This window comes from Ambystoma mexicanum, chromosome 2p (assembly GCF_040938575.1).
Source record: "Ambystoma mexicanum isolate Mex_15411 chromosome 2p, UKY_AmexF1_1, whole genome shotgun sequence".
NCBI lineage: Eukaryota > Metazoa > Chordata > Amphibia > Caudata > Ambystomatidae > Ambystoma > Ambystoma mexicanum.
This window is the reverse complement of record NC_090923.1, coordinates 1,392,113,430-1,392,136,702: the sequence shown is the minus strand read 5'-3', so window position 1 is coordinate 1,392,136,702 and position 23,273 is coordinate 1,392,113,430. Positions and strand designations below refer to the sequence as shown.

General features: G+C 44.7%; 1 protein-coding gene across 1 annotated transcript in view; it reads right to left on the bottom strand.

The window, feature by feature from the left end:
• The window catches only part of MYO1G (myosin IG), a 1,030,638-nt gene that overhangs the window by 395,398 nt on the left and 611,967 nt on the right, over nucleotides 1-23,273 (bottom strand). Inside the window, exon 15 of the mRNA XM_069645825.1 lies at nucleotides 406-572. Coding sequence (XP_069501926.1) covers nucleotides 406-572 — 167 coding nt within the window. The remainder of the gene's footprint in view (nucleotides 1-405; nucleotides 573-23,273) is intronic.

Here is a 23,273-nt window from a genome sequence, read left to right as displayed (position 1 = left end):
ATACTCAGAAACGAGACTGCGCCAAGTTAGTATTGAAAAACCAGTTGTTGGTTTTATTTAAACAATTGTCCTTGTTTATGAGACGTGTTTCGGCTTAAGAACCAGCCTTTTTCAAATCAGGGCATTATTGTCACTTAATAGATTTTTGTTCCCTATATGGAGAGTCAGGTAAGTCTCAAGCAGTCGATGGGTTTGATCCCTTCACTTTGTGATAAATGCGTTCAATCGCGTGCTGTCATTTCCTTACTGTGTAATTGTACCAAGTGTACTGAAAACACATAAATAAAAAAATAAAGAAATGTACATAGTAACCCAGGCAATGTTTAATACAAGGAAAACCCCTGGCCTGCCTTTTGTGCTAGAGCCTGAGTATTGTGCATACAGTAAAGGCATCAAAATCTTTACCTGAGCAGGAATCTGTCATACGGCTGGCGGTACGCGAAGCCTGCCCTCCTGACGCGCACGTTCTCCAGAAGGCCCAGGTAAGCCACTTGGTGCCGGCATCGCTCCTCGTCGAAGAGGAGCGGAGACTTCACCTCGTTGGGCTTCACGCAGCGCACGTAGAAAGGCTCCTGTAGTGAGCAAAAGGGGACATCGTCATCAGTCCAGTCTACTCAAACAGAGCAGCACACAGTGCACACAACATGTGCAGACAAATATGTGGGATGTCTGGAGGACCATTTTTACACAAACCTATTAGCTGTAATCCGTTTTTCAGTGACATCACAGTAAAAGGCCAGCTGCCCCACTCAAATCAGGGTGGTGGGCTGATGACAAGCAAACAGGACTCATTCCAAAAATAAATCAGAGGTGGGGAGGTGGCTTAGGAAGTGCTGAGGTGGGGAGGTGGCTTAGGAAACGCAGAGGTGGGGAGGTGGCTTAGGAAGTGCTGAGGTGGGGAGGTGGTTTAGGAAGTGCTGAGGTGGGGAGGTGGTTTAGGAAGTGCGAAGAAGGGGAGTTGGCTTAGGGAGCGCAGAGGTGGGAGGTGGCTTAGGATGCGCAGAGGTGGGGAGGTGGCTTAGGATGCACAGAGTTGGGGAGGTGGCTTAGGAAGTGCAGAGGTAGGGAGGTGGCTTAGGAAGTGCTGAGGTGGGGAGGTGGCTTAGGACGTGCTGAGGTGGGGAGGTGGCTTAGGAAATGCAGAGGTGGGGAGGTGGCTTAGCAGGTGCTGAGGTGGGGAGGTGGCTTAGGGAGCGCAGAGGTGGGGAGGTGGTTTAGGAAGCTGTGAGGTGGGGAGGTGGGTTAGGAAGCGCAATGGTGGGGAGATTACTTAGGAAACTCAGAGGTGGGGAGATGGCTTAGGAAACACAGAGGGGGTGGGTTTGGAAGCACAGAGGTGGGGAGGTGGCTTAGGAAGCACACAGGTGGCGTAGGAAGCACAGAGGTGGGGAGGTGGCTTAGCAAGCACAGAGGTGGGGAGATGACTTAGTAAGCGCAGAGGTGGGAAATGGCTTAGGACACACAGAGGGGGGTGGCTTTGGAAGCACAGAGGTTGGGAGGTGGCTTAGAGAGCGCTGAGGTGAGGAGGTGGTTTTGGGAGCAAAGGGGTGGGGAGGTGGCTTAGGCAGCACCGAGGTGAGGAGATGGCTTAGGGAGCACAGAGGTGGAAAGGTGGCTTAGGGAGCGCAGTAGTGGGGAGGTGGCTTAGGGAGCGCAGAGGTGAGGAGGTGGCTTAGAGAGCGCTGAGGTGAGGAGATGGCTTTGGGAGCACAGGGGTGGGGAGGTGGCTTAGGAAGCGCAGAGGTGGGGAGATGGCTTAGAGAGCGCAGAGGTGGAAAGGTGGCTTAGGGAGCACAGAAGTGGGGAGGTGGCTTAGGGAGTGCATAGGTGAGGAGTTGGCTTAGAGAGCGCGGAGGTGAGATGGCTTTGGGAGCACAGAGGTGGGGAAGTGGCTTAGGGAGCGCAGAGGTGGGGAGGTGGTTTAGGAGGCGCAGAGGTGAGGAGATGACTTAGGGAGCGCAGAGGTGGAAAGGTGGCTTATGGAGCGCAGTAGTGGAGAGGTGGCTTAGAGAGCACAGAGGTGGAAAGGTGGCTTTGGGAGCACAGGGACTGGGGAGGTGGCTTAGGGAGCACAGAGGTGGGGAGGTGGCTTAGTGGGCACTGAGGTGAGGAGGAGGCTTTTGGAGCACAGAGGGGTTAGAGGTGGCTTAGGAAGCGCAGAGGTGGTGAGGTGCCTTAGGAAGCACAGAGGTGGGGCGGTGGCTTAGGAAGCGCATAAGTGGGGAAGTTGCTTAGGAAGCTCAGAGGTGGGGAGGTGGCTTAGGAAGCACAGAGGTGGGGAGGTCGCTTGGGAAGCACAGAGGGGTTAGAGGTGGCTTAGGAAGCGCAGAGGTGGTGAGGTGCCTTAGGAAGCACAGAGGTGGGGCGGTGGCTTAGGAAGCGCATAAGTGGGGAAGTTGCTTAGGAAGCTCAGAGGTGGGGAGGTGGCTTAGGAAGCACAGAGGTGGGGAGGTCGCTTGGGAAGCACAGAGGTGGGGAGGTGGCTTGGGAAGCGCAGAGGTGGGGAGGTGGCTTAGGAAGCGAAGAGCTGGGGAGGTGGCTTGGGAAGCGCAGAGGTGGGGAGGTGGCTTAGGAAGCGAAGAGGTGGGGAGGTGGCTTGGGAAGCGCAGAGGTTTGGGAGGTGGCCTAGGAAGTAAAGAGGTGGGGAGGTGGCTTGCGAAGCGCAGAGGTGGGGAGGTGGCTTGGGAAGCGCAGAGGTGGCTTAGGAAGCGCAGAGGTGGGGAGGTGGCTTGGGAAGCACAGAGTTGAGGAGGTGGCTTAGGAAGCGCAGAGGTGGCTTAGGAAGCGCAGAGGTGGGGAGGTGGCTTGGGAAGCGCATAGTTCGGGAGGTGGTTTAGGAAGCGAAGAGGTGGGGAGGTGGCTTGGGAAGCGCATAGTTCGGGAGGTGGCTTAGGAAGCGAAGAGGTGGGGAGGTGGCTTGGGAAGCGAAGAGGTGGGGAGGTGGCTTAGGAAGCACAGAGGTGAGGAGGTGGCCTAGGAGGCGCAGAGGTGGGGAGGTAGCTTAGGAAGCGCAGAGGTGGGAGGTGGCTTAGGAAGTGGGCTCTTCCACAAACACATCAGATCTTTAGCTTCCTCACTCATTCTTAGGTCCCTTATTTCCCATACACTGACTCCACCCATCATCACACCACCTTCTGCCATTCTGACCTTGGCTGATTCCCTCACTCAGCTTTCTCCAGTATGAGGGTCTTGTCTGAGGCATTCACTGGCACAGCTGCGGCATTCCCTCGAGTTCCATCCACATTTCCCAACACAACGGAGCTCCTTGGACCAGTCTCAGAAGAATCCCCGCGTGCACGTGCCAGTTGTACGCAGCTCGTTGCACAGATGCACAGATTCCTGGGGAATTACATGCACTCTGTACCCTGCCCCATACGATCAACCCACTTGGCTGGCAGTAATGCATTTCCGTTCTCCTGTGTCGCAGAATAGTAAACGGCTTGTTATATTATTTCTGAGTAAGTTAATATGGTACCCCAAAACTCCTGGATTTTTAACTCATGCAGTATTTCATTCCCGAGCAGCACTTGTACTTTTGTTTTCCTATTATAAATGTAGAAGTGGCAGTATGTAAAATGAGTGGAGACTTAAAAAATCAGCATGGCTACACATTTAAGGCCTTACAGGAATAGGAATAGAACTGGGTTATACTTTCAAGATTTAAAGACATTCCAAATGAGCCTGTGTGATATGGTCTCTTGAGCGTAGTCATTATTTGGCTCGGCATGCACTTTGTTCTTAAGCATTTTGTGAATAAAGCATCCAAGCCCACAAACATATACGCGGGCCTTTGTACAGCTTAGTAAAAGGATTTTACTTTGTTATTCCAACTAACCATGGCTGGCACTTCAAAAGGGCTGAATGGACAGGTGGACAAGCTTGCGATGAAGGGCGGTGAAGGAGGTGCAAGGCAAGGGCTAATACTAAACTCCAAATTCGATGTGCAAGGAAAAATGGCTTTTCCTAATCCGAGGATGACCCTTTATAACCATGATAACGTCCACACCAGTACCCCGGATCCCAGTTCAAAAACATCCGAGTCAGCAAAAACTTGTGAAAAATCACTGGAAATGTCGCTAAAAGCAGACATCACAAGAATCAAACAAATGATTCAATTAGCGCTCAACAGCGATAGATGATGATAGACAGGAACCAAGCTCAGGCCAAGGAGCATGCGAGAAAACGTTGGAGTCTCTAGGAAGGGAATTGGGACCACTGGAGGCCCAGGAGGCCACAGACTATTCTTCCACAGACAGCTCAGCTTCTGAAAGCCCATCAGCTCCTCTTGGGTAGAGAGTGGGAAGAATTGTGGAACAACGTAGAGCGGGCCCTCTGGATTTGCCTAATACAACGGACCCGCTAACCATCATGCCCGTGTTATATATAGCCATGGCCCTGTTTGCAAAACGTTATGACGCTATAAATGATACACTGAAAGACCAATGCACCCTAACAGCAATGATGCACTCAAAGTTACTATTCCTGGAAGGATATGTAATGGCTGCGACTAAACGGGGAAAAGAACACAAGGAGATCCTTGTATAACCACTCATCTAAGGACATTTATAAAGACCCCATGAAAGAACATAGTCAAATTCCACGGACGAGAGAGAACTTTGGCCAGGATAAAGCAGCCCAAAATTCCAACTTTGGATACATAATTGAGGAATTGAGGTACAACATAAAAAGACCAGGAAGGACATAGTCAGTAGGTCTGACACTGAGCGAGTGTGTACAATTGATCCTAAAAAGCCAGAAGACATTAGACCATCAGGAAATGACAACAATCATCTTCATAAAGAACAAAGCTGCACCACCAACGCAGAGAGTGAGATTGAACTAGTCAGCGAGAGGGTACCGAGTAAAAACGTCGACACGAACAGACCATAAGTGTGTCAGTAAATCCTTTTTGAATGTTTAGTACGAAACTAAAGAAAAAGATACAGAGAGCACCAAGGACTCAGATAATGGAAACCCAACGAACCCAACACAAAGCTAAATCGAATGGGTCTTGGAAATAGTGGTCTTAAAGCCAACCATAAAAACTAGAAAAAAGGAACTACCGCGGCATTAGATCAATTAATTGAAGAAGATCTAAATGAAGAAAAGGACGAGGACTGAGCCCGAGATGAACTGATGAACTTAACTATATATTCAGTGGAAGACTCTGAAAATCAGGCCAAACTGGCAAGCGATGCCCAAGTGGCAATAGCCAACAATAAGGAAAACCTTGAAGAGCTCTCTGGATGGCGCTTAGTGAGCCAAGAGTTGCCAATAACAACAAAAACATTCTTCACACTGCAGAGAAAAGGCAATCTGCTGTTGAGAAATACAAGCAAACACATGGTGCAGGCTCATCAAATGCACAGGGGATGAAAAGGACGAAACAGGAGGTCAAGATGACAACACTGCAGGAGGGTGTACTCAGTTGGATCCCTTTCATAAAGTTGACTGAAGACCAATAACAAAAAAAATGCAATAGGACAAACCCCAACCACGAAGGATAGAAAGGGCTGGCATTGGGTCCCAAAAGAGAAAAGTCTGAGACAATACAAGGTGTGTGTGTCTAGAAAGGCTGCTGGGTAGGGAGGCTAACTTCATTTTAAACAGAAGAAACATCATGGAGTTACTACACTGCATCCCAAATGTAAGACGGATTTGTTGGAGCGATCTAAAAGTGATTGAATTTGTGGACGAAAGTACTCGAAAGTACTGTCGGCTGTACGGCGGGTCCTGCTGCCTCTCCTGCCTCTGACTGCCTTTGCCTGCCTAATTGGATTTACCTACGGACTTCCCTTGGCTGTAGCCACGCCCCCAACTTTGCGTGCCTTCAAAACCAAGCCGCCGCACGCACCAGCGCGCGCGCACCACCACAAGTACTCAAAAGTACTGTCGGCTGTACGGTGGGTCCTGCTGCCTCTCCTGCCACTGACTGCCTTCGCCTGCCTCATTGGATTTACCTATGGACTTCCCATGGGTATATATACCCTCTCTGATTGGACTTATATGGACTTATAACATACTTAACATACGCATATAGTGCGTTATAACTGCTCATTTTTGTTTATTCTCTTACCTTTAGCTGTAGCCACGCCCCCAACTTTGCGTGCCTTCAAAACCAAGCCGCCGCGCGCAGCAGCGCGGGCGCACCACCGCAAGTACTCGAAAGTACTGTCGGCTGTACGGCAGGTCCTGCTGCCTCTCCTGCCTCTGACTGCCTTCGCCTGCCTCATTGGATTTACCTACGGACTTCCCTTGGGTATATATACCCTCTCTGATTGGACTTATATGGACTTATAACATACTTAACATACGCATATAGTGCGTTATAACTGCTCATTTGTGTTTATTCTCTTACCTTTAGCTGTAGCCACGCCCTCAACTTTGCGTGCCTTCAAAACCAAGCCGCCGCATGCACCAGCGCGTGCGCACCACCGCAAGTACTCGAAAGTACTGTCGGCTGTCCACTGTGCCGCGGGGTTGCGGCTTGCTGCAGCACTCTGCCCCCATTTCTCGTTTCTCCTCTTCGACCGAGGCTCTGTTTTGCTTCCTGCTTCGCCAACCTGGTCACAGTCAAGCCCTTCCCCTGGTGCAGCCTTACCGCTGCTGTGTCATCGATTCATAAACACCCCATCTACTCTTGCATTGACTTTAATTCCTTGCCTCGCCTGTGTTGTGCAGCCCTGAATGTGAGCCTAACAACCCTACAACCTCCTTAGTCGATGTCGAGACGCTTCGGAAGCCGGCAAGCGGCTCGCACCTTACTGGGCGCTCGTTCCATACTCCCGATGCCCAGATAGTCATCCGATTCGGTCCCCTCCCTGTGGGCCTGTTCCGTGTCCCTGTTGTGTTGTGCCGTGCTGAAAACCCTATTTGGGCTAAATAAATTTCGGCATTACCATAACCCCAGCTCTCCCTCTGAAGACCTAAGTGAGAAACCTAGACATACTGTGTCTCTCGAGAACTAAAACACTGTGCATTCAGCTAGTAGTACCACCCCCAATATGGTCAGGCTAACTGCTGGAATGCCCCATCCCCCTCCCTGCTATGCCCCTCGCTTTTCTGTCCACATACGCCCGGGTCCTCAAATTTCCACAATGGCTGGAAGTTCTTTGTCTCAGGGCTTTGAAAAGGCGTTCAATGATTCTCCAGCATTGACCCCTCCTCCAGAAGAGATTGCTAAGCCCACCACTATCCATCCTGAAAAACCAGCTGACTTCCCCTCTGTGATCTGCATGTCTGATAAAACCATGCAAGAGTGCTATGAGACCCAGCACCCTGCTTTTGACGAAAGAGCCTTTTTCACCTTGTGTCTTGCTTCACAGTCTCTACTCATTCCAGCACATGCTTCAAATTCTCACCATCCCCCTCTCTACTCAGAGGTAGTGAGCGGGTCAAGCTGCGGATCTCCTACCTCTGCCTTTCACAATACTGATTCAAATGAGGGGGAAAAAAGAAATGACAAAAAAAATTGAAATAAAAACAACTCTAAGCCCCCGTTCTAATGATCCAATTGCACATTCAATGCAATATCCCCCCTCAGTAAATTGTGTCACTTCCTTCCTACCAACGAAAAAAGTTACATTGAATGATTTTGCTGATTCAAGGCTGTCCATTTCCCCTGAAATGTTTCCAACCGACTGCCCTAAAGACATCATTTTCTCTCCGGACCCTGCTTCATCAAGCAACACTGAAGTCCCATAATTTGTCAAACCAACCCCTCGCCCATCCTTTGGTTTTCCTTCATTCCCCAATTTTGCTGTCGAACCTGCCCTTATGGCCATAAACACCTCAATACTCTCACTGTCCAAACTTTTTGAACTCCTAGACTCCCGTGTAGGTTCTCAGGAATTTTTGCTAAATAACTTAATTAGCAAAATTGATTGGCTGGCAATACATTTTCCAGCATTTGTGAAAGCCGAATTAAACATTAAAAGTACTCTTCCTTCCTCTGAGAGAGACATCCCACCTGCTGAGGAGGCTCCTGGGACTGCGCTCCAAACTCCAATCCCTGAGATCCCTGGCCCATCGGAGTCTTTTATTTTTTCCCTGTGGTGGATTTATGTCCCGTGCCTGAATCAACACCCTCTCTTCCACCAGATCAAAGTCCAGTCTATGAGATCTTTAATCGTCGCTTAGAGAATAAGAGACGAAAACGCAAAAAACATAATAAGTCAACATCACTCCAAAGTCTGAATAATATCCCAGACCCGATATTGGAAAATCCGCAAAAAAACAAAAAAAAAACAAGAATCAAACTTTGACTAAAAAAAACAAACTACCTGCTTCTAAAGCCAAAAAGTTTGTAGATAATATCTCCCTACCATCTGAACAAAATTTGCAGCCTAGTCAGGCTGCGGCCCAAGTAATTCCTGCTCTCTCTTCCAAAGAGCCTATTTTGAACCCTGAGCTGCCTTCTGATGGTGCAATGTCTCTCGCAGGTAAGAAGCCTGTTTATATATCTCCGTGTATTGAGCCTGTACCATCTTCACATGTTGTAGAATCTTTACACAAGGATACCACAAATTATGACCTAATTAATCTATCGGTCTATTCAAATAATATATCTGTCATGGAAACGGTACACCAAAGTCTACATCATGATAGAGCAAGAGCATTACCTCGAGATCCAATGTTCTGCATTGTATTGGACCATGATGCTAATCATTTTATGACCCTTGAACAAAAAAGAAAGAAGAGAGCGCCTTTTCCCAAAGACTCTCCTGTGAGAGATCATGAGCATACAGCTCTGAATGAAACACCTTCTCTCCCTTCCACAGAAACTACAAATGTGGGCGCTCCCATTAACTTACCTCTCCCTGGTGATCCGTCAGATTCAAACTTTTCTGATGTGGTTGCTTCTCATGAAGAAGAATGGCTTCCTAAAGTTCTATCAAATGAAACCCTCAGGCTCACTATGATTGAGAGAATATTTTCGGATCCCTTCCCAAATAGGATCACTATACTTACAATATTTCACTCCCTACCTCAGTTAAAACACATTAACTCATAGGACATTGATGGTGTTTCCTATCCCATCCCAGTTCACCAAGACATTGTTGACGTCAAAATTCGATCTTTAATTGTAAAAAACTACATCTGGGACCAACTCCACTTACTATTTGAGAAAGGCCTTCTTCTTGAACCCATATCTCCTCGGGTTCCTGATCTTCAGAAATTACCAGGATCAAATAATCAAATCCCCCTTCAGTTCATTTCGAACCCCTCATGCTCCAATTGCAATCCAATCCCCAAAACACAACCACCCCCGCAACAATCCAAATGGTCATGGGTTTTCTCTGCCAGAGCCTTAGAAAATGATAAGCACTAGCAAGATAGGGTCCCCCATCATCAATGCACCCTCATATCTTGGAATATCCGTGGGTTCTCCCACCTGTTGAACTCCAAATCTCTTTTACTTAACAACTACGATGTCATTCTGTTACAAGAGACATGGATGTCCAACACTCCTCTCTGGCCGGATCATCAACTTGTAGCAATTAATGCTTCTAAACCAGCAAAGGGAAGACCTGCAGCGGGTCTGCTTATAGCAGTAAGAACTGACTCTCAACTAACAATTTCTGCATGGAAAAGCCCGGATCCTGGTATCCAACCAGTCTTAATGATGACGGATAATAAAAACCATCCTTTCTTTCCTAAAACTACGGTCATAAATATATACTGGAATCCAGCTTCTGCTGATGCCCTCAAATTTGCTGACAAAATTGAGCTTATTCTTGACCAAATTCTCCTTGAACCTGACATAACCAATACAATAATTGCTGGCGATTTTAATATGAATCTGTTACAGCCCTTTGAAAAACTAACCAATACAAGACCCGGCAAATGGTTATCTTTAATGAAAATCAGAAACTTCACATTATTAAATGGCACATTCCCTATGGATGTACCCCCGAGACCAACTTGGAAACGAGGCAATCTTCAATCAACTCTAGATTATGTTTTCATCTCTAATAATTCAACTAAAACAATAATGAACTTCCAAATTATTGAAACCTCCTCGAGCGATCATAACTTGGTGGTAACCTATTGGAGACCTCATTTTAAATTAAACACTGAATATTACAGAGTCCCACTTGCAATTAACAATGCAAGGACAAGAATTTGGTGGACCCCATCTTGTATAAACTACTTAACACAACTCTTGCATCAAAAACAAGAGGAGATGGACCACACATACTACATTGATTTAATCCAGATTATCCTCGAATCAAGCACTAAATATGCCAAGCCGACCTTTACTCATAAACACAAATGGAACCCTGATATAATTTCCCTTAAAGCAAAACTAAGGTGTGACCTAAGATCACTTTTGGAACACCATAATAAAACATTAAAACAAAAAATAAAAAATAAATATAGAAATCAAATTAAGCAAATAATAGCGTCAACAAAGCAAAGCAACACTGAAGCTATGCTAAAAGCTATTCTATCCAAAAATGCGGGTGAAATATGGGAACTAATAAATAGATCAGAAAAAACAGCTGAAAAATCTATCTTTTTAAATTGCATTGACCAAAGGACCTGGGTAAAACACTACGAGAACCTCTTACTCAAACCGCAAGAAGACAATTCTTCTATAAATCAAAGTGGTCTTGTCACCAAATCATTGGATTTTGACCTTTTGGATATAATTATTATAATAATAAATTAAATAATTCACGTACCCCTGGTCCTGACATGATAACAAATGCTATTTTAAAGCAAAACCCAGAAGCATGGGCGGAGGTTTTATATTTGATTTTTAAAAATATTATAAACCAAAATAAATTTCCACCATCATGGCAGACAGCAATTATAATCCCCATTTTTAAATCCGGAGATAGATCTTCCCCCTGTAACTACCGCCCTATAGCACTGTTAGATGTGCCAGGGAAAATTTTAGCAAAGCTTGTGGAGCAAGACTTTATAAAATGGCTTTGCAAGCAGGATTTAATGGACCATTATCAATCTGGCTTTGTCCCATGTATTGGTACATCACTAAATCTAATTATTATTGCCATACTGAAAGCCCAAGCCATTCGTCTTAAACAACCAATCTATCTTGCCCTAGTCAATTTTAAACAAGCGTTCGACTCTATTTCTCGCCTTTTGCTATGGGAAAAACTTTCTAATGCTAACTGCCATGCTCATATTTTTAACCTCATTTTATTGTTTTATTCGAACACGAGTGTAAGAGTAAAACTTACAACCGACGGCCTTCTGTCAGATACAATAATAACAAATACAGGCCTAAAACAGGGATGTCCGTTTGCTTCAATCCTTTTTAACTTTTATATCAGTGATTTTTTTAAAGAAATGTTGACTGTCCAGTCGTTTTCACCACGGCTAGGTTCCTTAACAATCCCCTACTTATTATACGCAGATGATATGGTTCTTTTCGACAAAACCCCTATAGGGCCTCAGAGGAAATTGGGTGCGTTATCAAAATATGCAGAAATAAATAAACTTGAAATTAACATTAAAAAAACGAAAATTCTAATTGTCCAACCATTTCCAAAAAAATCTAAAATCAAATTTAAGTGGTACATCTCCAACTGTCCACTTGATTTAATACATCAGTATAAATATCTAGGAGTCAACATCAATTCAAGCATTGCCGACATCCCATATAAAGATGAAACTTCTAACAGAATGAAACTTCTAGCAATTCAAGCTAAAGCTCTACAAAGAAAGTATGGTCGGTTCTCTTTAATACCTGCTCGTATGTTTTATTTACAGAAAGCAGTACCTATAATAACATATGGTAGTCACACTAAGATTATGAACAAACAAGTAAATTGGGACTACATTGAAGGTCTATACTGGAAAGCAATACTGCCGGTCCCTCAGAGTTACCCAATAACCATAATCCGATATGAACTTGGGTTGTCTTCTCTAGCTGTGGCAGTTTCTTGGGCAATGTTAGCACTATACCGGAAAACCCTTCTAACTCCAGATAACGCTAAAAATGTATTTCCGGCGGTAAGAGACATGATGAAATCCCCAGGCAACAATTCGATCTCCTCTTGGGTCGATGAGTGTAAAAAGACTCTTGCTAGAGCTGACATCTCTTTCAACAATCTTGCTCTCTTTCCAGACAAAGCGAAAATCAAGCTTCTTAGATATGACTGGATTGTCACAAGGGAAAAATGTCTTCAATATTCAGCCTTCAAAGCAGGACCATTTACTGTAAAAGCATTGAACGACATTCCGAAATACATTTCAACTTTTCCAGATAGATCATATGCTGATACTTTTTTACGTTTTAGATTAAATCTACTTCCAACTAAGATCAAATTGGCTCAATACTCCAAACTCCCAATGTTAAGCACTTCCTGTAGATTCTGCAAAAACTTTATGAAAGAAGAATCTATCTTTCACCTAATCTCAGAATGCTCTTTTCTGCTTAACTTAAGGATAAGATATTTTTTTAAGTTTTTTAAACATAAAGTATTACTCACTAAAGACCAATTATGGTATGAGATATTCAATACAGTAAATGTCTCCCTAATTATAGCAACTGTGCAATATCGGAATGATTTGAATTTAGCGGAAAACCAATACAATTACCATACTACTTCAATGGATGTGATGACTTTCTATTGTACCATATTACATGAAATTTTAATTTTTTGTACCAAATTAGCAATGATCTATGTGATTTCAAATTGTAAACTGTATTATAATGGAAATGTACAATTTAATGCATATGACTATGTTAAAAAAAAAGAAGAAATGTAATCTTGATGTGAAATATTGAAAACATTGATCTTCTCAACTAACCAATTTTGAATTAAAAAAGAAAATGTGTGGACGAGGCAAGAATGGACCTGGTTTACAAGCACACTAACTCACGTATTGTTAAACAAATGTTGCTTGATGCCCAGGGCAGCTTCCAACAACTAGTCTTAGAGCTGACGACGATCAAGGAAAACCACTTGGATAGCAGACCTATTATGAGTAACAACAAATAAGACACACAACAAGGCCAGCAGGCCTAATTTGGGACCAACAAACAAGTGGAAACATCGGGGGGGGGGAGGGCACCAGTCAAATTACTTTAGGGCACTCTAGTAGGTCACCAATACAAATTGTTCGAAGTGACCCTGAGAAGTACAACTCTATGTAGATGTATTTATCCATGACGGTTGTCCATCAAGGAGATCGTACCATAGAAAGAAAAGTCTCCCTGCCAGAAGCTAGGCCAGCACACACCTTGGAGAGCAACCTTTGGGACTGGTTACCTAGGGCCTTAGGAAGCGCGAAGCAGCAATAGCTGGTGGAGAACAGAACGGGCATCATGGAACTCCAGGGGCTACAAACATCTAACTGCCAAGAGTGATGTGAGGTTGGGGGACTTTGGCTTACTATGCCTCTAAGAAACATGGTTAGGCAAAAAAAGAGTCTTGACGGCCACACAGTGATATTAAATTAGGCAAAAAAAGGTTTAATGTGGAGAATGGTTTCTGGCCTACTCACAGCCATCAAGAATGGGATCGGTTTGGACATAATTAAGGCAGAGACCTCGGACCTATATATCCAACGAGTGGCTGTGGCGTGGAATCCTCTGCAAAGTTCAATGAAAGCGACTTGTAGGTCACAACTAACTTTTATCAACGTCTACTGGAATCCAGCTGTGACTGAAGCAGACGACTTTATGGCAAGAGTCGCAGATCACATTGACGCAGCTTATAGCAAAGATGGTCTAGGCTACATCATTCTATGTAGGGGTCTAAACAGTAAATGCTCGAAGAAATATGGGAATTCAATCTGTGAGGACATTCATGGGTTAACTCCCTCAGAGAGAAGAGGTCTTGCATGGTTGGACTTAATGAAAACAAGAGACCTACATATTTTGAATGGCCAAGTCAAAGGTGACATACCAGGACGTGCAACATGGTCACGAGGCGGCCAATCAACTATCATAGACCATGTCTAGGCCCATGTTGGATTTTGTGCATGACTTTAGAGTGGTGTGCACTGCAATGAGGGACCATGAGTTGCTAAGAGTTTGTTGGGAGACGGTGGGAAGAGGAAGGATGTGGTAACGAACATGCATGTGGCAGCAAGTTGCGGCGGGAACCGCCTGAAAATGTCTAAACAAAATGTGGAACTATGACCATCTAGGTATCAGGAACAAGCTTACCAGATGTTGGTGGGATAAATCGAAAATATACCCCTTTACTGTGTTGATTTACTGTGTTACTTTATGGTTAAGAAACGTGGTGTTGTTGGGGCTGTCACCCACCTGCGGCATAGGTTCATAGTGGACAAAAGAAAGGAATTGAGGAAAGAGTTGAGGCGCACAAAACTGCTGTGCACAGTAACGCTACTAGTCGTGATGAAGAAGATCAAAAATAATCATAAAGCATGGTTGTGATGCCATAGGGGAAAGAGTCTCCAAAAGAATGCCGAAAATATGCTGAAGGCAATCTGCAAGAAAAAATCAAACGAGATATGGGGCTTGCTGAAGAGCAGTGGCACCCCCAAGTCTGTGATACAGATACATAGTGTGCCTTAGAGTGTGTGGGTGACTCATTTCACAAATCTCTACTCAGGGGATATTGAGAGAGAATGTACTAAGGCGAAGGAGCCATTGACAGATTGGCTGTTACCTCACAGTCTGGAAGACATCAGGTTAAGAAATTGTTAAAGCCAGTAGTTCTCGTGCTCCGGACCCAGACAATATCACAAATGTGATGCTGAAGCAAGATCCGGAATTGTGGGCAAAATTCCTGAAGGTTTTGTTCAAGAAGATGGTTGAAACAAGAAACCTGCCAGATTCATGGAGGAGATCAATGATAGTGCCAATATTTAAGAGGGGCAATAGAGACGACCCAAAAATGATCGCCCACTTGCACTCTTGGATGTGATCTGCAAGATCTTTGGTTCCCTCCTTTTATCCAGGTCAAACGGATGGTCTTCAAAAGAACAGCACAATTATGTCTTCCGAACTGGCATTGTACGGGGTGTGGGCACGGGTGTTAACATCATGCTCTTAAACATACTTAAGAGCAGGGCGCTGGAGGGCAATGGATAAATCTATATGGCCTTTGTGGACTTAGTCCAGACATTTGATCAGGTGGACAGGGACACGTTGTGAGGAAGTTGTCCCTTTGGAATTGTCCCGAATCGCTATTGGCCTCCTTGAAAGCCCTCCACACAGACACAAGCCTTAGGGTTAGATTAAATAGGGAGGTACTCTTGTCAAAAGAAATTCACACTGCCCAGGGCTTACAAAAGGGATGCCCATTAGTCCCGGCCCTCTTCAATCTATTTTTGTCAGACCTGGTCAACACTATAGGACAAGCGAGAAATGTTCTGCCTACATTGGGAGACAGGCTCCTGTACGCTGATGATATATTGTTGCTCGATTAAACTGCGATCGGGATGCAGCTATCATTGGGTAAACTGGAGGAGTACACCAGGGCCAATGACCTTTTGATGAACATGGGTAAAACAAAAATATTAATCTTGAATAATGCTAAGAGTAGGTGACCAGCAGGCTTTACTTGGAGACTTGTGGCTGCACAAGAGGAAGAAGTAAACTCCTACAAATACCTGGGAGTTTTGGTGAATTGTAGCAAGAATCCCTTCGTAGTCAAGCCTGAATGCTTGCCAACCAGGCAACTATTGCAGATGGAAAATGTGGGCGAGTCTCATAACTACCAGTTCTCGAGTTTTATGAGCTGAAGGTGGTGGTGACCCTGACCTATGGGGCTGAATCCATGTTGTTTATCTCAGACCACATATCATCAATCCTAGAGGGAGTATTTTGGAAAAAGGTATTGAGGGGTCAGCGTTCTACCACGATACCGGTTCTAAGGCAAGAATTGGGGCTGACCCCCTTAAAAGGATGAGTAGAATCGAAAAGGCTTGAACTTTACCAGAAATGCATCTGAGAAGACTAAGTTGCGATTTTCGATATCTTGAAAATTGAGTAAAGAGAGATGCAAGACATGAAACGATTGGGTTTTTCATGCAGAGAGGTGCTTCAAAACCTGAGTGTTGCGGATGCGGATCTGAAAATGAAAGGCAACCCGATGGCAGCAAAAAAACATATGGGAATTGGACTGGATAAACACTTTGGAGGACACTCATAAATACAAGCTGTTCTACCACCCTCACCATGAGGCGAGGGCGATGGGATCTATCCCAAAGTATTTGTCCAAGTTTCAAATAGCTATTACATGTGGCAGTTTATGAGAATTCGTCTAAACTTGCTGCCAACAAAGGAGATAATGGCTGTAAGAACCCGAGTTAGAACTAGAGATTTGCTATGCCATTTTAGTAAGATGGGGGAGGATGTAGAATCTCTACACTGTGTATTATTATTCTGTGTGGGTCTAATAGATGAGACAACAAAGCATTTAAAAGGCGTTTTAGTCAATCTAAGCACGTTATCACCAAATGAATGGTGAGTGAGTTTTATTAAGTGGTGAAAGGGTCTCACTGGTTTTAGTTACTGTAAAATACATTAGCAGTTTTTGGAGATGAATTTTAGATGACGGCATATTTTTATTGGTGTTCCTTGGAAGTATACAGACAGTTTAATTGAAATAATTGAAATGCATTTGTTCTCTTTTGTATGGATTGATAATGGAATGCTTTTTTATTTTTTTATTGGCATTTTCCAAATGTAACATTAAGAAACAAAACAATAGACAAACGAAAAATAAATGGTGGAACACAGTCCCCCTTCCCATGACTCCCACCCCCTTGACTTGCTGGTACTTCTTTCTTCAAATTGAGTAATTATGTCAATTCGATTGAGGAACGTCCCATCCTCTACATTATGCCCAATATTTTCAAGTTCTGAGGACACCATTGTTGCATGTAGTCACCTTTAAGATATTCAATTGTCCATCCCCAATATGTCCGGAATTTGCTGGCCTTAGGCTTGTAATCTATAAGTGACCCACTCCATTGCCAATATTCCCCACACTTTATGCAAACATCCAATGTTCGTGGGTGGTGATTTCTGTTGAAATTGTTTTGCTGTTACCAACCCAGCCGCTATTATCAATATCATAAAAGCTTTATGTTTTGGTTTAATAGAACACTGTTTCTCTGGGTCAAACAAGTCACACATCCATTCCCTAGGCGTACATAATTTGGAACCATCCACCATCAGTTCTATCTGCCTAATTATTTAATCCCAAAAGGTCTTCAAAATTGGGCAGTCCCACCAGATGTGCCTCCAGTCACCCCTTCCTGAGCATCCCCTCCAACAATCTTGTGCTACATTGGGAAACCTGTTATGTAGTTTTTCTGGTGTGTAATGCCATTGCATCATTACTTTATACCACGCTTCCGTGGTTTGAATAGATCTCGTCAGATTAGGTATATTTGCCCAGAGAATTCCCAATACGATTCCGGAATTTCCTCCCCCAGGGTTCTTTGCCATTTGTGGATATAAGGCTCGGACTGCAAATCTACTTAAATAGCGTACCGTTTGGATACCAATTGTTTATCTTCCTTATGCACTGTTATAAAAATCTCAAAGGCTGTCAAAGTTCTCAGAGATGCTTTCTTAATATCAGCCAGTGACGTAATTGATAGTATTCCATTCTCAATTTCTGTTAAGCCTATGTGCGTTTTGCAATCTTCAAAAGATCTTACCTCCCCCTCCACTTTCACATCACCCACTTTTCTACAATCCGTTTCCTTTCATTTCTTGAGTGAACCCTGTACCATCCCTGGTGTAAACTGTGGCTTCCTAAATAACGGTGTGAATGGAGACTGACACGCAGAGAGGTGTCCCTGCCTCAATAGACGCTCCCAAATATCACATGCCACTGAAAGTACTCTGCTCATATTGGCACTCTGGGGTCCATCCTGATGATTTAACCACAGCAATCCCTCCAGAGGGGTGCCTGCTACTGCCCTATCCAACGCAGCCAATGGTTTAGTCAGATAACCAGACAGTCATTCCCTTATCACCCACAATTGAGTAGCCTCATAATATTTCAAGATATTAGTGAGTCCCATTCCCCCCATCGATCTAGGTGCCATCAGTGTTTCCAGGGCAACCCTCTGATGTTTATTCTGCCAAACCAAGTGTGATATTATTCTGTTTATATTCTTAAAAAATGATCTTGATAAACAAAGCGGAAGTGTCTGAAAATAATACAATAATCTGGGCAGCATGGCCATTTTTACTGTAGCTATCCTTCCCATTCAAGAGATACGCAGAGGCGTCCATTTATTTAAGTCCTCTTTTATCTTACTTATTAATGTTGGGTAATTTGCCATGCATGGATTAGAAGTTAAATTAGTTATCTGTACCCCCAGGTACCCTATAGTCTCCACAGCCATTTGTAAACGTGACACAGCGACAAATCTGTCCCCTGCGCCTTCGTCAACCCAATGCCCAATAGCTCTGATTTAGACACATTAATCCTCAACCCCGCTACCTTTTCGATCCTTGACAATTCCATACTCAATTCCGGAATCAAAATCTCTGGAGTGGTTAAGGCCAACATCATATCATCAACAAATGCTGTTATTTTATATTCTTCTGCCCCAAACCGGATACTTCTTATCCTCTGATTCTGTCTAATTGTTGCTAACAAGGGTTCTGGATATATTGCTTAAAGAAGCAGAGATAACAGACACCCCTGGCGCGTCCCTCTCGTAATCTGAATATTGTCTGATACGTGAGAGTTAATAAACAACCGAATTGAGGGATTTGCATAGTTGGCCTGTACCATTCGGATGAACCCTGGACCAAAACCCATATGCTCCATTGCCCTAAATAAAAACCGCCACTCAACAAGGTCAAAAGCTTTTTCCGCGTTGAGCGAAACAAATATCGCAGAGACCTGTTGAATGGCTGCTTTCTCTATCAGATGCACTAGCTTCCTGCTAATGTCCCGTTTGCCTCCCAGACTGATCAGTACCAATGATATCCGGAAGAAGTAGGGGGACCCTTGTTGCTAGAATAAATATTTGCGTCCAAATTCAAGAGAGCAATAGGACGGTATGACCCACAGGACGTCAGATCTTTGTTGGGCTTTTCAAAGACAACCAACTTCGCCTCACTCATATCGTGGGTCACTTTCCCATTCCTCCCTATAGAGAGGTGCGTAAGTTTGGGACACAGCTGCCTGCAGAATTTCTGATAAAAGCCTGCTGTGAAACCATCAGGTCCCAGTGCTTTATTTTTAGGTTATCTTTTGATTATCGCCTCTACTTCCTCCACTGTCATTTCTTCCTCTAGGAGATCCCTCTCCCGACCTGTAATTTTCTGCAACAAAAGGCCACTAAAATATTGATCAACTACCTGTCGGTCAGGTACATCTGACTTATAAAGAGCCCTATAAAATTCTTCAAATTAACCCACTATTGACACCGAATCTGTCGCTATCATGCCATCTGATTGCTTAATCCCCCAAATACTCGTTTTGCGTTCACCATTCTAATCCCTCTGGCCAACAGCATATCCACTTTATTTGCACTTATCGCTTATATAATATTGATGTCTTATATTCAACAATGCCCTCTCTACATTTTGCGTTCGCAGCAATTTCAATCGGGCTCTTACCTCTTTCAATTTTCTATGCAACTCCTTATTCTTTCCCTCTGCTAAAACTCATTTGGGCCTCCCTCAATTGGGCTTCCAATTCCATTTCCAGTGCCACCCTCATCTTCCTTTTTTGCGCTTGGATCGCTACAATCTCCCCTCTAATTACTGCTTTAAATGCCTCCCACAACCCTTCTTCAGACATTTCCTCACTTTCATTATGCAAAAAATAATCACCTATTTTGCTACCCACCATTTTTGCCATCACTGGATCGGACACTACTTCCCGGGGCCAAGTCCATGCCCAAACCCCCAATAATGTCCCCATCCTTTCACTTCTGCAGTTATCCGGGCATGATCTGAAGTTGATATTGCCCCTAAATCCACAGTTTCCACCTCACCCAACAAAGTCGGTGTCATCCATATATAATCTATCCTTGAGAATGATTGGTATATGTGGAAGAAACATGTGAATCCTCTCTCTTCACCCTTCTTAGATCGCTATGCATCCCTGAGGGCTAAATGTTCAAAATTCTCCTACAAAAGTCTAGAGGGGGTACTCCCGCTGTGGTGATTGCTCATGCTCCTATCTAGGTTTGGATCCCATGCTAAATTAAAATCTCCAGTCAGCACTATCTCCCCCTGGGCAAATCTTTCCAACTTCTTCAAAATCACCCTCAAGAATGCTTCCTGACTTGTATTGGGTGCATAAATCGTTCCCAAAGTCACCCTAGTGTGTCCCAAAAGGATCAATAGGAAAATATATCTGCACTGTTTATCCACGACTAATTGCTCAACTTTTGCCTGAAGAACATCCTTTATGCCTATCAGCACCCCCACCGTCCTCCCCAGAGCTTTAGCTTGATAGAGATGTGGGAATTGTCGGAAGCGGGGTATTAACCTATCCGTCTTCTTTCTATGGCTCTCTTACAACATTATTATGTCAGCCTGGGAATCGTCTAATTTGAACCTCCACTTTTTGCGTTTGACAGGGGGATTCAGTCCTCTTACACTGTGTGAATAAATTGTTAAAGACATAATTTATCACCAATACACTAACCCCTCACCACTCGCAAAAAACTGAACCCATTCCCTACCGCCAACACCCCCCCTCCTACCCCTTCCCAACGCAGCCCACCCCTCCTTCCCATTCAGAACCAAAGATCCTACGTAAACCCACAGATACCTTCCTGGGGCTCTGATCCTGATACAACTCTGGCAACTTCCCTAATGAGGGCGAACCACACTCCTTCAGCGATTCCTCGATGCCGTCCCCTCCACCCTACCTTCGGCAGGCCGGCAAACCCACCGCTCAAACCACACCCATCTTGGCAGCTCCCCCTTCATTGGTGTTCCTTTATTGTAGTTTCAGATATCTAAATGAACCAAATGTTGGGGCAATTGTTCTGTTTCTTATATCTCCCCTGTTGGCCCAGCTCCTCCTGTTTTGCCTGGAGAGCCTCTTAGTTTAAACGCCTTGCTGCCCTGTCTGTCACAAGCCTCAAACCAATCCTCTAGACGATTACTGCCCGAAGGGGCCGAATCTTGCAATTGCCCACTGGGGCGCCTTTCCTCGTTTAGGTTCATTATGCACAGTCAAAATGGGAAAGTCCATTTATATGGGATTTGTTTAGCGATTAATTCCTTGGTCACCGGAATCATGGCCCTCCTTTTTTGCAGAGTCGATAATGGCAAGTCTTGGAAAAGGTGTATTTGGGTTCCATTAACTGTTAGAGTAGGCTGTGACCTCGCCGCCCAAAGAATATCCTCTTTCATGGCGTATGATGATAGGGCCACCAGCATGTCCCTTGTTCTTGTGCCTTGACCAGATCTCCTGGGGCCCATTCTGTGTACTCGATCAAGCCCCACATCCTCAGGTGCTATTTCCGTAAGAAGGTTCCCAAAACACTGCTTTACTGTAGTGTTCAAATCAGCATCCCTTATGTCCTCTGTAAGATCTTTCACCTGTATATTTGATCTCTGGATCGATTTTCCAAATCTTCTGTCTGTACTTTCAAATTGTGGATGGCCCTTGCTAATTGTTCTAGGAGCCTGCTATTCTGACCTACTTATTTTGATATTTCCGTCAGGCTCTGTTCAGTAGAATCAACTCTAACGCCAATTTCACTGACCTCCTTCCTCACTTCTAGCAATGAACTCTGCATGTCTTCCTTCATTCTTTCCAACTGAACCTGGAAGGTGTTCACCATTCTCTCTTCCATTTCTTTGAGGCATTCCTGGAGATTTTCCTTATTCAAGGCCATTTTGAACGGCATAGATTCCTTCTCTCCTAAGGCAGGCTTGTTGCAGAGTTTCATCCCCCCTGGAGGTTTCACCGGTACGAGGTCGCCAGCAACTTTCCAGCTGACCTCCTTGCGTGCTGCTGGGTGTTTTGGATTTCGAGGGGGCAGTTTTCCCTTTAGCCATTGGCATCTGGAAATGCGTACTTTCAGCTGATTTGGGGAAACTCCTTCAAAACAATGTAAGTAGATTTGTTAGTCAGACCAGTCCCCCAATACATAACACCAATATGATATTCAGCCGATTCCCAATACCAGACGTTGACCAAGTAACCCAAATACAGGCCTGTTTTCCCATTCAGGGCTCCCTTCTACTGGGCGCCAACTCTGTCACCCTACACACCATCCGTCTTCTTAACTGGGTCCTGTTCACCGGTGAAGAAACTCCACAAATCCAAGTGTTCAACACACTTCCAGTTCCACATCAATGTTCATTGAGTCCTGGGAGTAACTCCTTATGTTTTACCATAAAGCTGCCACCCTATGCATCCATCCGGTGTGGGCAGCTTGCTACACCGACTTAGTCCAGGTTCCCTCAGCCCCTGCTGTAGCCCCCCTCGGGTCACGTGTCAGATACCAGGAGCGTCCCAGTGCGATGCAGCTAGCCTCAGGTCCCGTGCCCCTCGCGAGGAGGAGCACTCCTTTTCAATGTGTAGCAGCTTCTACACGTGCTGAGTGTGGTACAGTGCTCAGGAGCGCAAGCCTTAATCTTCCATGCTTCCCTCTTTGGATATCTGCGCACTGCCGGTGATGCACATTCACCGTCCCACTCTGCAACCCACACTTCTCAGGGCACCGGGCCGTGTCCTCTGCTTTTCCTCCCGGCATTACACAGGCAATTCCTGCAAAGTGGGGGGGCGTTTTACCCCTCAAAAGTCCTTTGCACAAGAAAGTCTCACGGATCCTGATCCGCTCTCCTCACATCCACACCCCACCTTTTGTTTGTTAATCTTCAACTAACGATCGTCGGCGTCGAGGGGTCATTTAAGTGTCCTCTTTTGTTTGCATTTCCTCCCACGTGGTGTCGGAGCTTGTGGCACAGCTTTGTTACAGCCTTCTCGGTAGCCCAGAGGCCTGCTTCTCGTTGGTCTGCCGGAGCACAGGAAAACACACCCTTACAGTCCGGTGGCCATCTTGGAATGGTTGGAATGCTTTTTTAATGATGTATTGTATCTAAATCTTTTCTATAAACTAAAAATTCATTAAAAAATAAAAATAAAATGTATTAGGGACTGCGATAAGGAAGAGGGGGGTGGGGCACGTGGGACACCATGATGAGGATGAGTATTATTATTATTATTATTATTATTATTAGATTTATTGAGCGCGGGCCAAGCTTCGAGAAGCAAAAGAGCGCTTTACAGAGGTATACAAGAATACAGATACATAAGGGAGCTCTTTACAGAGGTATTCAACAGAACAGATATACAGCGGGGTGGGTTACA